The 12,840-nt window shown below is 39.6% G+C and overlaps 1 protein-coding gene across 1 annotated transcript; it reads left to right on the top strand.

Moving 5' to 3' along the window:
• Positions 1–8,123: 8,123 nt before the first annotated feature.
• Positions 8,124–12,387, top strand: ADAM30 (ADAM metallopeptidase domain 30). The gene has a single exon (XM_070607721.1). It carries the CDS (start codon positions 8,518–8,520, stop codon positions 10,657–10,659), a length of 2,142 nt encoding a protein of 713 aa, XP_070463822.1. The 5' UTR covers positions 8,124–8,517; the 3' UTR covers positions 10,660–12,387.
• The last annotated feature ends 453 nt before the right edge of the window (positions 12,388–12,840 follow it).

Here is a 12,840-nt window from a genome sequence, read left to right as displayed (position 1 = left end):
CACAGATAGACAACTAAACAAAATCAGGAAAATGATGCATGATCAAATGAGAATATCAACAAACAGAAACTATGGAAGAACCGAACAGATTCTGGAAATGAAGAATACAATATCTGAATTGAAAAATTTACTGGAGAGATTCAACAGCACACTTGACCAGGAAGAAGAAAGAATCAGTGAACTCAAAGATGGGACTGTCATAATTAGTGAAACAGAGAAAGAAAAAGAATGAAGAAAAATGAAAAGAACCTAAGGGACTAATGAGATACCATCAAATGAAACAACATATGCATTATGGGAGTCCCAGAAGGAGAAAGGAGGGAGAAAGGGCCAGAGTACCTATCTGAAGAAGCAATGACCAAAAATGTCTCAAATCTGAGGCGAGAAATGGACCTACAAATTCAAGAAGCTCAAAAAGCTCTAAGTAGGATAAATCAAAAGAGACCTACACTGAGATGCATCATAATCAAACTGTCAAAAGTCAAAAATAAAGAGAATCTTGAAAGCAGTGAGAGAAAAGTGACTGTTTCATACAAAGGAGCTCCTATTAGACTGTCATCAGATTTATCAGCAGAAACCTTGTAGGCTAGAAGAGAGTGGGATGAAATATTCAAATTACTGAAAGAAAAAACTGTCAACTAAGAATGCCATATCTGGCAAAACTATCCTCCAAAAACAAAGCAGAAATTGAGACTTGCCCAGATAAGCAAAAGCTGAGGGAGTTCATCACCACTAGACGTATCCTACAAGAAATTCTGAAAAGAGTTCTACAAGTTGAAGTGAAAGGATGATAAACAGCAACACAAAACCATACAAACATATATAATTCCCTGGTAAAGGTAAATATTTAGACAAATAAAGAATTCCATAGTATTGTAATGTAGTTGAATTAATAACTTATAAATCTGGTGTAGAATTTCTAAAGCATGAAAAGTAATTATGAATCTATGTTAATAGATAAGCAATATAAAAAGAGGTAATTTATGTCATCAATAACATAAAGAAGGAGGGGGATAGAGATGTAAAAGAGTAGAGTTTTTATATGTGATTGAAGCTAGGTTGTTATCAGTTTAAAATAGATTGTCATAACATTAAAATGTTTTCTGTAATTGCAATCATAACCACACAGAAAACATCTACAGAATATACACAAAGGGAACAGAGAAGGGAATCAAAGCATATCACTACAAAAAATCAATGAAACACAAAGGAAGACAGCAAGAGATGACAAAAGGGTCAAAACAGCTAGAAGACACACAGAAAACAATGTAAAAAATGGCAATAGTAAGTTCTTTCCTGTCAGTAATTACTTTAAGTGTAAACAGATTAAACACACCAATTAGAAGACATAGATGGGCTGAATGGATGAAAAAACAAGATTCTACTATATGCTGCCTATAAGGACTCACATAGGCTAAAAATGAAGGGGTGGAAAAAGATATTCCATGCAAATGGGAACCTAAAGAGAGAGTGGTGGCTCTAGTTAGATCAGAATAAATAGACTTTAAGTCAACAAGTGTTACAAGAGACAAGGAAGGACATTATATAACAATGAGTCAATTCACCAGGAAACTATAAAAATTAGAAATATGTATGCACCTAGCATTAGAGCATCCAAATATATGAAGCAAACATAGACAGAAACTGAAGGGAGAAATAGACAGCAACACAACAAAAGTAGGAGACTTCAATACCACAATTTCAGTTATGGACAGATAAACCAAACAGAAGATCAATAAAGAAACACAGGACTTGAACAACGCTATAGACCAAGTGGACATAACAGATATATACAGAACACTCTACCCAACGACAGTAGAATACACATTCTTCTCAAGTGCACATGCAACATTTCCAAGGTAGACCACATATTAGGTCACAAAATAAGTCTTCACAAATCTAAGAAGATTAAAATTATACAAAGTCTCTTCTCCAACTCTAATGGAATGAAACTAGAAATCAGTAGCATAAGGAAAACAGAAAAATCAACACATATGTGGAAATGAAACAATGCACTCTTAAACAACCAATGAGTGAAAGAAGAAATCATAAGGGAATTTAGAATATCTGGAGACAAATGAAGACACAACATACCAAAACTTATGGGATGCAGTAAAAGCAATAGTAAGAGGAAAATTTATAGCAGTGAATGCTTACATTAGAAAAAAGCAGGAGCTCATATAAAACACTTCACCTTACACCTCAAGGAACCAGAAAAAAAAAGAAAAAATTAAACCCAAAGTCAGCAGAAGGAAGGAAATAATAGAGATAGGACAGAAATAAATGAAATAGAGAAAAGAAAAGCAGTAGAAAAAAATCAATAAAACCAAGAGTTGACTTTTTAAAAATATCAACAAAATTGACAAACCTTTAGCCAGACTAATGCAGAAAAAAAGAAAAGACTCAAATATCTAAAATTAGAAATGAAAGAGGAAACATTACAGTTAGTCACATTAAATTAAAAAAATTATGAGACTACTATGAATAATTACATACTAACAAATTGGATAACCTAAGAAATGGATAAATTCCTAGAAATATACAACCTACCAAGGATGAATCATGAAGAAATAAAAGATCTAAATAGGCCTATAAATCGTGAGGAGATTGAAGCAGCAATCAAAAACCTGCAAAAAAGGAAAGCCCAGGACCAGGTGGTTTCACTGGAGAATTCTACCAAACATTTAAATAACAATTAACACCAATCTTTGTCAAACTCTTCCAAAGAACTGAAGAGGAAGGGACACTCCCAAACTCATTCTATGAAGCCAGCATTACCCTGATACCAAAACCAGACAAAATGCAACAGGGAAAGAAAGCTACAGACCAATATCCCTGATGAATGTGATACAAAAATCCTAGACAAAATACTAGCAAACTGAATTCAACAGCACATTAAAAGGGATCACATTTCATGACCAGGTAGGATTTATACTTGGATGCAAGGATGGTTCTTGACACATGAAAATCTATCAAGGTAATATACCTCATTAACAAAATGAAGAATAAAGCCATATATGAAAAGCTTACAGCTGGGATCATACTCAATGGGAAAGCTTTTCCTTTAAGTTCAGGAACAAGTGGACAAGGATGTTCAGTCTAGTCACTAATATTCAACATAGTACTGGAAGTTCTATCCAGAGCAATCAGACATGAAAAAGAAATAAAAGGCATAAAATTGGACAAGAATAATTAAAATAATCTCTGTTTGCAGATGATATGGTACATCCTTATACATAGAAAACCCTAAAGATTCCACCAAAAAACTGTTAGAACTAGTAAATGAATTCAGCAAAGTTGCACTCAAGAATCAGCACTCAAAATTCAGAGGCATTCCTATACATTAACGATGAACACAATCTGAAATGAAAATTAAGAAAACAATCCCTTCTACTATAGCATCAAACAGGATAAAATACTTAGGAATAAACTTAACCAAGGAGGTGAAAGACTTGTATTTGGAAAACTACAAAATACTGCTAAAAGAAACCAAAGAAGCTTCAAATAATTGGGAAGACATCTCATGCTCACAAACTTAATATTGTTAAAATGTCCCTAAAACCCAAAGCAATCTACAGATTCAGTGCAATCTCGATCAAAATCCTAATGGCATTTTTTACCGAAATAGAAAAATCCATCCTAAGATTAGTACAGAATTTCAAGGGGCTCCAAATAGCCAAAACAATCTTGAAAAACAACTAACTTGGAGGCCTCACATTCCTGATTTCAAAATATACTACAAGGCAATAGTAATTAAGATGTTTTTGTGCTGGCATAAAGATAGATGTATAGATGAAAGGAATACACTTGAGAGCCCAAAGACAAACCCTTCCATATATGGCCAAATGATGTTCAACAAGAGTGCCAACACTACACAATGGAGAAAAGGCAGTCTCTTCAACAAACAGTGTTGGGAAAACTGGATATCCACATGCAAAAGAATGAAGCTGGACTCTTACCTTACACCATTTACAAAAATCAACTCAAAATGGATTAAAGACCTAAATGTAAGAATGAAAACTATTAAACTCCTATAACACAACATAAGGGAAAGCCTCAGGACACTGGATTTGGCAATGATTTCTTGGATGTGACACCAAAAGCACAGACAACAAAATAAAAAATAGACAAATTGGACTACACCAAACTTTTAAACTTCTGCACACCAAAAGAAACAATAAACAGAGTGAAAAGGCAACTACAGAATGGGAAAAAATAATTGCAAATCACATGTCTGATAAGGGTTAATATGCAGAATACATAAGAAACTTCTTCAACTCAACAACAACAAAAAATAATCCAATTGAAAAAATTGGCAAAGGACTTGAATAAACATTTCTTCAAAGAAGTTATACCAGCGGCCAATAATCACATGAAAAGATGCTCAACATAATCATTACAGAAAAGTAAATCAAAACCACAGTGAGATACCACCTCATACCCAGCAGGACGGCCACTATCAAAAGAACAGAAAATAATGAGTGTTGAGAAGAATGCAGGGAAGTTGGAACCAGGAACGGTTGGTGGGAATGTAAAATGGGGCAGCCATTATGAAAAACAATACGGAGGTTTGTCAGAAAATTAAAAATAGAATTACCATATAATCCAGCAATTCTACTTCTGGATATAGATTCTAAAGAACTCAAAGCAGGATCTTGAAGAGACATTTGCACACCCATTTTCATCACAGCATTATTCATGAAAGTCAAGGAGTGGAAGCAACCCAAATGTCTATCGACAGATGAATGATTAAAGAAAGTGTGGCACCTACATACAGGGAACATTATGCATCCTTAACAAGAAGGAAATCCTGTCACATGCTACAACATGAATGAACCTTGAGAACATTGTGCTAAGCGAAATAAGCCAGTCACAAAAGGACAAATACTGTATGATTGTACTCATTTAAAATATATTAAGAATTCAAAATCACAGAAACAGAAAGTAGAAAGGTGGTTACCAAGAGCAGAGGGAGGAGGAGTGGAATTAGCGTTTAATGAGTATAGAGTTTCAGTGTTGTAAAATGAAAAAGTTCTAGAGATCTGTTGCAGAAAAATGTGAATATACTTAACACTATGGAAATGTACCTGTAAAAATAGTTAGAAGGTAAATTTAATTTTATGTTTTGATCATAATTTTTAAAAAGTTCTATTGGACAGGGCTGCTTTATAGATAGGTGGTAAATGAATATAAGATTTTTACAGGTCTATTTGATTTTTAGAGAACTCAGTCAATATGAGTACTTGCTTTCCTTTTGATCTAACAATTTCAATTCTAGGAATCCATCACAAGGGGCAAAAAATGTGTGTGTATATAAATGTGTGTGTATCTACATATAAATATATAATATAAATTCTTTTAAATGCATATATATGTTTATATTTATTACCATGATGTAAAATTTTTATAAACAAGATAAATGTAAAAATGTGAAGCACTGCAACCTTATCATCCACGCATAAAGGCAAAGGTTAAACAATGATTATGTGAACACTATAGAATATTATACTTGTAGTAGAGGCAATGATCTAAATCTGTATAAATGACCTAGAAAATTATTATAATATGTTGTTTACTGAAAAATAGGTGTATCAAAAATATATGAATGGCATGTACTATTTTACAATATGACATAACTTCTATATTGTTAATGGCATAACAAAAGATGGAGAAATAATCATACCTAATAATCTTGTCTGGGGAGGGGAGTGTGTTGGAGAAGTCTGCAGGGTGGAGGGTAAAGAGGCTTTCATTTTCTACTCTATATAATTCATGGTTATTCCAACCCTTTATGATACATATGTATAATTTTTGTAAATAAAGAGAAATATGTCAAATCAGCCTATTTTCACAAGGCTCTGTGTGAACAAACACGCTACAGAGTTTAGCACACAGACTGTATTGTAGCAATAGAAATTAGCAGCTTTCCTCAAGAAATTCTCCAACAGCCTAAAGGAAAATGGTAAAGAGATGAAAATGGTGATAAAACAGAATGGATGCAGGAGATAGATTCCAACTGCCCTCCTCAATTTAGGCCGCTGGGTGTTGCTTGAGAAAATCAACTGGATTTACAGACTGGGGAAACTAATTTCTGGTTTCCAACCTGAGCTAGGAGCTCAACACACTTGGTGATCCTCCCATTTTTCCCAGTCAACTCTCTCCTGAGTTCTCCTCTTCTTCATCTCCTCTACCTCTACCAGCTACTCACGCTCAGCAGCAGACTTCTCAGGATACAGAGCCTTTGGACTGGCCCTCCCCTACTGTCTTCTCACTACATTCACAGCTGCTCCTGCCTGCCTACCAGCTCATCTCCACTGTCCACACACCCTCTCATGGAGGCTGAGTGGGGCTGTCTGCTGCTGCTTTCCCACCAGCACATGAGAATGGCCAGGACCCTCCCATCTAACAATCACTCTTTCCACCACAGAGGACCCTCCAGTGACTGTCCCATCTCTTCTCTCTCTGTCACATCTAATTTCTTGAAGATGTGGTCTGGATCTGTGACCTCTCCTTCCTAATCCCCCATTCACATCACGACCTTCTGGCATCTGGCTTTGCTCCTCAGCAGTTTCTCGAACAATTCTCACTAAAATGACCTCACTTTTGCTAAATTCAGTGTGTTTGAACTCTGCTCAGTATTTCAACTGTTGACCACCACATCTTTCATGAAATGCTTCTACGGCCAGCCCTTAGCCTCACTTTCCCCTTCCAAGGGTATCTGCTTCTTTCCAGGTCATTGCAAACTCCTTTCTTCAGGCTGGTCTTAAATCCTAGTATTCTGGAGGCTTTCAGTCATGTCTGTTTCTCTGCTCCTTCCACACAGTCCCTTGAGGCATGTCATCAGCGTTCATGGCTTCATTCAGCACCACTGTGCTCATGACTCCAGCTCAGCTTAGGCCAGGCACCTCACCCCAGATGGTGCTGCCCATTTATTTGATTGCAGTTTAGAACCCTTTCTTTGACACTCCGCTGGCACCTCAAAATCTACAGTTCTCAAGTGGAGCTTGTCGTATTTCTTCTGCTCACCCAAGACTACTACTTGTTCTGAAGTTTTCTCCTTCCCTGAGTGACAGGAACCACAATACACACATCTGCCTGAGCCAGAAAACTGAATATTCTTTTTCATTTTTGCCTCTTTCTAGCTGGGAGAATCCATTCAATCATTAAGTCTGGCAGAGTCTTCATCCTTCATATATTTTGAAACTGTCCACTTGTGTCCTTTCCCAGAGAGACAACAGAGGTGACTGGTAAGGAATACAGCTCTGGGGTGGAACTGCCTACAAGTGTGTAGTGATTGCATCACCTCGCATCACCATCTGAGCCAAAGTATTGTTTCAGCTTCCTCGTGTGTAACATACGGATGATAATAATAGGGTTATGATTATCTGCAAAATAGGATTATTGTAAGAATTAACAGTCTGATTCATGTAAAGAGCCTGGCACACAGTAAGCCTTCCTTAAATACTGTGTTTCTCACGAGCCCCAAGCCCACTGTTTCTGGGCCCACAGACAACATTGCTTGTCTGGATGGTTACAAGAGCTTCTTAACTGGTCTCCCTGATTCAGCCTCGTCCTTTTTTAACCTTTCCCCGTAATGCAGCCAAAATTAAGTCCCTAAGAACAAAACTGAAAACGTTCTTCTTGTGTCAGAATCCCTCAACAGACCCTTACGGTTTACCCTTTCCATGGACAAGTCCCTCCATTGTCTTCAACGGACCTGGGCGGTCTCCTGCTCACTCACACTGCAAAAATAAACACTTGCCTTTCTCTGGAACCTCCCGGGTTTTGCCGTTTTCCGAGGTACTTTTCTCTTCCTAGATTTCCCCGCCACTGTACACACACCCCCACAAATCACGCTGATCCCTGGCACCTAAGGACGCACGGCACAAAGAGCCCCCCCCCCCGCCCCCCGGAACCTTTCTCTCGCCTGAATTCAGGCGCTGCCCGAGACGGGGCTGGAATGTAGACTCTGCACTGATGTTCTCAGCTCTGCTGCTGCTCTTGCCGGCTCCGTGGCGCTCCTTCCCTCCGCCTCAGGCGAGCCCAGGGGAAAACTGGCAACGGAGTGGTGAGGTGGGCACAGTGGCCCATAAAACATCCCATTCCAACCGATGGAAAACATCAGGTATGCACTCGGGCCACAGAAACAAGACTAAACGGCACAGGCATAGTGAGCCTTCAACAGGTTCTCTGTTCTTCCTATTCCCTATGCCTGCTTTTCCCAGCCGCTCTCTGCCCTTTTCCATCCCTCGTGCCAATAGCCTCTCTTTTCTCTTTTATTCGCGCGCACGTTTCCCTCGTTTCTTCCACGTGCGCCCAACGGCGCCGCCCAGAAAACGGTCTAGGTATGGTTCCGGGAATGTCAGCTGGGCCGAGCCCGGGAGGCTGGAGCTCCCGCCCGCCCTGCTCTGGGAGCTCCGCACTTTGCGCTCCGGCGCCTCTAGTGGCGGCCCCTGGAAGTCTGACTCGCAAGGCCGCAGCGGCAGGGACTGACTCCCTAAAGGACGGAGCTGCGCCATGAGGTCAGTGAGGACCTTACTCTCCCAAGGCCGTTCGCTCTCCATCCTGATCCTAGTCCTGGGGCTGCTCCTGGTTGACTCTCTCGGCGAGGATTTAATTTTTCACCCTGAGTGGGGGTTTGACTCGTATGAAATCATCATCCCCAAGAAGCTGAGTTCACGGGGAGGGGAGGAGGCTGTGGCCAAGCACGTGTCCTACCTCCTGCAGGTAAAAGGCAAGGAGCATGTCCTCCACCTGTGGCCCAAGAGGTTACTATTGTCCCGAAATCTGCAGGTTTTCTCCTTCACAGAAGAGGGCGATCTCCTGGAGGATTACCCTTACATACCGGGGGACTGCAACTATATGGGTTTCATTGAAGGAACCCGGGATTCTGAAGCTACCCTAAGTACATGCCTGGGGGGTCTCCAAGGCATATTGAAAATTGATGCCAAACATTACCAAATCGAGCCCCTCAAGGCCTCTTCCAGTTTTGAACATGTCATATATCTTCTGAAGAAAGAAGAGGAATTTCACAATCAGTCCTGTGGCTTACTTGATGATGAAATAAAACGGCAGATGGCCCAGCATGAGAATGTGGCTCGGCTTAGGGACTTTTCTGACTCCTATAAACACAAAAAGTACCTTGAATTAGCCCTGGTCTTTGATCATCGTAGATATTTGTACTCCAATTCCAATCTTACTCGAGTCATAAATGATGCCATTCTTATGACTGGGATTATGGACACTTACTTCCAAGATATCAATATGAGAATACATCTGAGAGGTATTGAAGTTTGGACAGATGCAAACAAAATGAAGGTTGATTCTCCAACGACACAGCAGGTTTTAAGCCAATTTTTGCTGTACAGACGCAGGACCCTAAATGCCCGGATCCCGGCAGATTGGGCACACCTATACCTTAAAGGACAATATGTCGATTACCTTGGACAGTCCTTTGGAAGAGTGTGTAGTCAGACATACAGTGGAGCTATAAGTGTCTTTCCAGATATAAATGTCCTTGGACCTGCCACCTGGAGTGCTCATTGCCTTGGCCATGGTGTGGGAATGTCCCATGATTATGAATACTGTCAATGTAAGGGCAGGCGTAGTTGCATCATGGGCACTGGGCGAACTGGGTTTAGTAATTGTAGTTATTCCTATTATATTGCTTTCATACACTCAGCAGGAGCGTGTCTAACTGACATCCCAGAAGTAGGCTATGTGGTTCAGAGATGTGGAAACAAAATTGTGGAAGAGAATGAGGAATGTGATTGTGGTTCAAGAGAGGACTGTAAAAAAGACCAGTGTTGTCAACCAGATTGTAAATTGAAACATGGTGTCAATTGTAGCATGGGACTTTGCTGTCATAAGTGTCACTTTCGTCCCTCTGGGTATGTGTGTCGGAAGGAAGAAAATGAATGTGACCTTGCAGAGTACTGCACTGGGACCTCAGGTCTCTGCCCAAGTGACACTTATAAGCAGGATGGAACCCCTTGCAAGTACGAAGCCCGTTGTTTCAGAAAGGGGTGCCAATCCAGATATATGCAGTGCCAAAGGCTTTTTGGACCTGATGCCAGGGAGGCTCCCAGTAAGTGCTATGATGCAGTTAATTTAATTGGTGATCAATATGGGAACTGTGGTATTAGAGGAATTGGTGACTATCAAAAGTGTACTAGGGAAAATGCAGTATGTGGCAGGCTACAGTGTATCAATGTCAAAACCATCCCTGAAATGCCAGAACATACTACTATCATTTCTACTCATTTGGGAGAGGAAAACCTCATGTGCTGGGGCACAGGCTATCATCTATCCAAGGTACCCTTGGGGATACCTGACATTGGTGTGGTAAATGATGGTACCTCCTGTGGTACGAATCGGATATGTGTTAACAGAACCTGTGTGGATAGCTCATTGCTGCAGTTTGACTGTTTGCCTGAGAAGTGCAACCACCGGGGCATTTGCAACAATAAAAAAAACTGCCACTGCTTGTATGGCTGGGCCCCTCCTTTCTGTGAGGAGGTAGGGTATGGAGGAAGTGTTGACAGTGGGCCACCGGGACCGCTAAAAGCAAGGGTGCCCACCTTACTTCAGGTTGTTCTCATCATGTTAACACGCATTTCTCTCTTTGCCATCTCAGTGATTATTGTGTATCTGAAGTGATTGGTAGAAAATTGTTTAAAACTCAAACAGAAAAAAACACCACCAATTAACACTGGAGTTAGAAAATCCAAGGCAAAGGAAGTCAAGAAACCAAAAGACGAATCAGGCAATCCACAGTCACTCAATAATGCAGGGCCGTATATTGAACAAGCTTGTTTATCCACAAGGCTCTTGGTTCTTCTTCCCATTCTTTTTTACTTAATTTTCCTTCAAGTGTTGATCAACAAATAAACGATATTCTTATTTTGGAAACAAATCAATGTATTTTATTTTCCTAGTATTCACTTGTCCTTTAGTTTGTGATTGAATTTTGGATGTCCTGAAAAGAAAGCCCTGATGGACTTTCTGAACACTGAGGCTCCGAATGTTGTGGGTTTCAGGGAACTGCAGTACAGTTCCTGTCTCTCTGAATCCAGCAAACATGGTGCTTGTCTGCCTTTCCCTCTGCCTCCCTCAGGTGATCAATGAGAACATCCGTGCCTGTGCCCCCCGCTGAATGATAAATGGAGACTACCACATTTTATAAAAAGAGAGGGGATACTTTACAAGGAGTGTCCCCGCAGATTGCTATTTTCCCTGTTATGGTCACTGTATGGTCACTCCAGCTCTGCAGACATGTGGTCTCTGACTCAGTGTCTGGGGTGACCTCAGTGGGTTAAGGACAGTAATCTACTGTAACTCCTGCACTGCACTGCAGTCTATAAATGATGGCAAGCTCTGGCAGTGTTCTGGACACCAGACTCTTAAAAAAATTCTGGGCTTTGGGTTTCTCCTTACAGGGGCGGGTCTTCCAGGAATGTGTGCTGAGGGACACCTGGCCCTAGGTTTGCCACACCCCTAAGTAGAGCTGAGAAGAGGGAATAACGTCTTCCACATTCAAGTCTCCCCATGTCTGCCTCCAAATGTTCTCTCCCGTTTGCCCAGTGCTTTGGGATCACCAAGTGTGTTGAGCTCCTAGCTCAGGTTGGAAACCAGAAATTACAGTTTCCCCAGTCTGTAAATCCAGTTGATTTTCTCAAGCAACACCCAGCGGCCTAAATTGAGGAGGGCAGTTGGAATCTATCTCCTGCATCCATTCTGTTTTATCACCATTTTCATCTCTTTACCATTTTCCTTTAGGCTGTTGGAGAATTTCTTGAGGAAAGCTGCTAATTTCTATTGCTACAATACAGTCTGTGTGCTAAACTCTGTAGCGTGTTTGTTCACACAGAGCCTTGTGAAAATAGGCTGATTTGACATATTTCTCTTTATGTATTTTATTTTTTTTTATTTATAAAAATTATGCATGTATGTTCTAAAGGGTAGAAATAGCCCTGAATTATTTAGAGTAGAAAATGAAAGCCTCTTTACCCTCCACCCTGCAGGCTTCTCCAACACACTCGCCTCCCCAGACAGGATTATTAGGTATGATTATTTCTCCATCTTTTGATATGCCTTTAAAAGTTTAGAAATTATGTCACGTTTTAAAATAATACCTAACATACATATTATTTTTACACTTGCTTTTTTCACTAAATTGAATATTGTGAATAATTTTCTAGGTCCTTTATGTAAATTTAGATCATTCCCTCTAATAAATGCAGAGTATTCTGTAGAATGCAAGTAATAACTTATTTAACCATCTCCCTTATGTATGGATGATACAGTCATGTCATTTAAACTTTTTACATTTATGTTGTTTAGAAATTTTTAAATATGTGTGATTAAACTTAACATATATATGTTTTTTACAAAGAAGTGTATGTCTATATTTATATATAAACACACACACATATATGTGTAAAACTTTTTACCCCATGAGAGTATTTCTGTGGTGATAGATTCCTAGAATTGAAACAGTTACCTCAAAGAAAAAATTCAAATGTTCACATTGATGGATACTGCCAAATGGCCCTTTAAAATCTTGTGCTAATTCATAAGCTATCTGCCCAGTAGGACTGTCCAATAGAACGTTTTGCAATGATGGAAATGTTAATACAGTCCAATACTGTAGCCACTAGCTACATCTGGCTATTGAACCCTTTATATGTAGCTAGTGTGACTAAGCAACTAGATTTTAAACTTTATTTAATTTTAGTTAATTTAAATTTAAACAACACGTGTGTCTAGTAGCTGCCACTTTAAACAGTGAAGCTATAGAAGACCTATATTCCTACAGCCTTTTTCAGCAGTGTGTAATAT

This window comes from Equus przewalskii, unplaced genomic scaffold (genome assembly GCF_037783145.1).
Source record: "Equus przewalskii isolate Varuska unplaced genomic scaffold, EquPr2 ChrUn-13, whole genome shotgun sequence".
Classification (NCBI taxonomy): Eukaryota; Metazoa; Chordata; class Mammalia; order Perissodactyla; family Equidae; genus Equus; species Equus przewalskii.
The sequence above is the reverse complement of the archived record's forward strand: the minus strand, read 5'-3'. Positions and strand labels throughout refer to the sequence as shown.